The sequence below is a fragment of the Sciurus vulgaris genome, assembly GCF_902686455.1.
Source record: "Sciurus vulgaris genome assembly, chromosome: 11".
Taxonomy (NCBI): Eukaryota; Metazoa; Chordata; class Mammalia; order Rodentia; family Sciuridae; genus Sciurus; species Sciurus vulgaris.
Window position 1 is genome coordinate 21,965,223 of NC_136472.1, and position 1,987 is coordinate 21,967,209.

A 1,987-nucleotide genomic window follows, 5' to 3' on the forward strand; every position below is an offset into this window, starting at 1 on the left:
TCATAATAAATGAAGGGTAAGATCGAGATATTAAAGATGTAGAAAGTCAAATAACTCATGAATTCAAAATTTCTTACCTACTATCTATTTATGTCTTCCTGTCAGAAGCATACAATGTATTTTTGTAGAGTAGAACACATGACCAAATTTTTCTTAGGATTAAAAAAATTATAAATACAAATTGTGTTCTGTCCTATTTGTGTTCTGGTAAATAAAAATAATCAAATATGTATTTTTTATGCTTTGAAAGTTTAGACAAGAAAGGAAAAGAATGGACAGGGAAAATTGTTCATCCTTGAGTGAATTCATTTTCTTGGGAATTACCACTAATGCTGACCTCAGAGTGACACTTTTCATCATGTTTCTACTTGTTTACCTCATTAATCTTCTGGCAAACCTTGGAATGATCTTCTTAATTAGAGTGGATTCCCAGCTTCACACACCAATGTACTTTTTCCTCAGCCACCTCTCCTTCTGTGACCTCTGCTATTCCACAGCAGTTGGTCCCAAGATGCTGGTTGACATATTCTCCAAGAACAAATCAATTCCTTTCCTTGGTTGTGCTCTGCAGTTCTTGACCTTCTGTATCTTTGCAGATGCTGAGTGTCTGCTGCTGGCAGTGATGGCCTTTGATCGCTACAAGGCCATCAGCAATCCCTTGCGCTATGCAGTGGACATGTCCACTAAGGTGCGTTCAATGCTCTTGGCTGGGGTTTACCTCATAGGACTGGCAGATGCTTTGATACACACGACATTAACATTCTGCTTATGTTTCTGTGGGTCTAATGAGATTAATCATTTCTTCTGTGATTTACCTCCACTTTATCTCCTTTCCTGTTCTGACACACAAGTCAATGAGCTGGTATTATTCACCATTTTTGGATTCATTGAAGTGAGTACCATCTCCGGAGTCTTGGTCTCTTACTGCTACATCATCTCATCCGTCTTAAAGATCCGCTCTGCTGAGGGGAGGCTCAAAGCTTTCTCCACCTGTACCTCCCACCTAACTGCAGTTGCAGTATTCCAGGGCACTATGCTCTTCATGTATTTCCGACCAACTTCTTCTTACTCTCTAGATCAAGATAAAATGAGCTCACTGTTCTACACCCTTGTGATTCCCATGTTGAATCCTCTAATTTATAGTTTACGTAACAAGGATGTGAAAGAGGCTCTGCAAAAACTTAGAAGCAAAGGGTGGTTTTAAATAATTATACTATCTTCACATATGCATATTTATTTAAAGTGGTTGTTTTTGTAAAATTGTATTTCATGATATGCAAGAAACAAAAATTATATTATATAATTAATTTAATAAAATGTGCACTTGTATTAAGGTATGATTATAAGAAAATATTGCAGATCTCCATGTGTCTTGTTTCATTATTGCTCTTGAATCAATAAATGATGCCCTATCTTTGTGGACCATTTCTGAGCCTTTCAATTTCCAACATCTCATGTGATCAATTTTTTATTCATATTCAATTTTACAAAGATTTAGAAAATGTTTTTGCTAATTGACATTTAAGCACTTTGCATGCTTTTGTGAATTCAGTAGTTTATTTACAAGTGACTGATATTTTAATGGAAGTAATGGACATTAAATTACTGAACACAGAAATAATTCATAATGACCTCAGAACAATAAATAAAAATATAGTGAGATTTATTCTAAAGGAGAATAAGTAAATTCAGGAGGAAGGAGATGGTATTTCTTATGGTGTTATTCAGTCCCAGACCAAAGAAGTGTGAACTGAAAGGTTTTCTAGTGCAGGGTTTGACACTAGGAAAGTTTTCAGGCATGTGCGTCTATAACACTGGAGAATCCAAACAGCTTGTTGTGTAAAAGAACCTTGTTAGGTAAAAGCACATGTGTGTGCTGGAATCGTCAGCAATCAGGCCCCCATCACTTCCTCCAGGAAATTTTCCTTTGCTTTTCCCCTGTATTTGGCCCTGATTAAATTCTTCTCTTCCTTTTTCACAATGAATC

At 36.2% G+C, this 1,987-nt stretch overlaps 1 protein-coding gene across 1 annotated transcript; it reads left to right on the forward strand.

Moving 5' to 3' along the window:
• Positions 1-271: 271 nt before the first annotated feature.
• LOC306639038 (olfactory receptor 5W2-like) lies at positions 272-1,204 on the forward strand (the record flags this gene model as incomplete). Its single annotated transcript, XM_079102482.1, has 1 exon — positions 272-1,204. One exon carries the CDS (start codon positions 272-274, stop codon positions 1,202-1,204), a length of 933 nt encoding a protein of 310 aa, XP_078958608.1.
• Between the last annotated feature and the right edge of the window lie 783 nt (positions 1,205-1,987).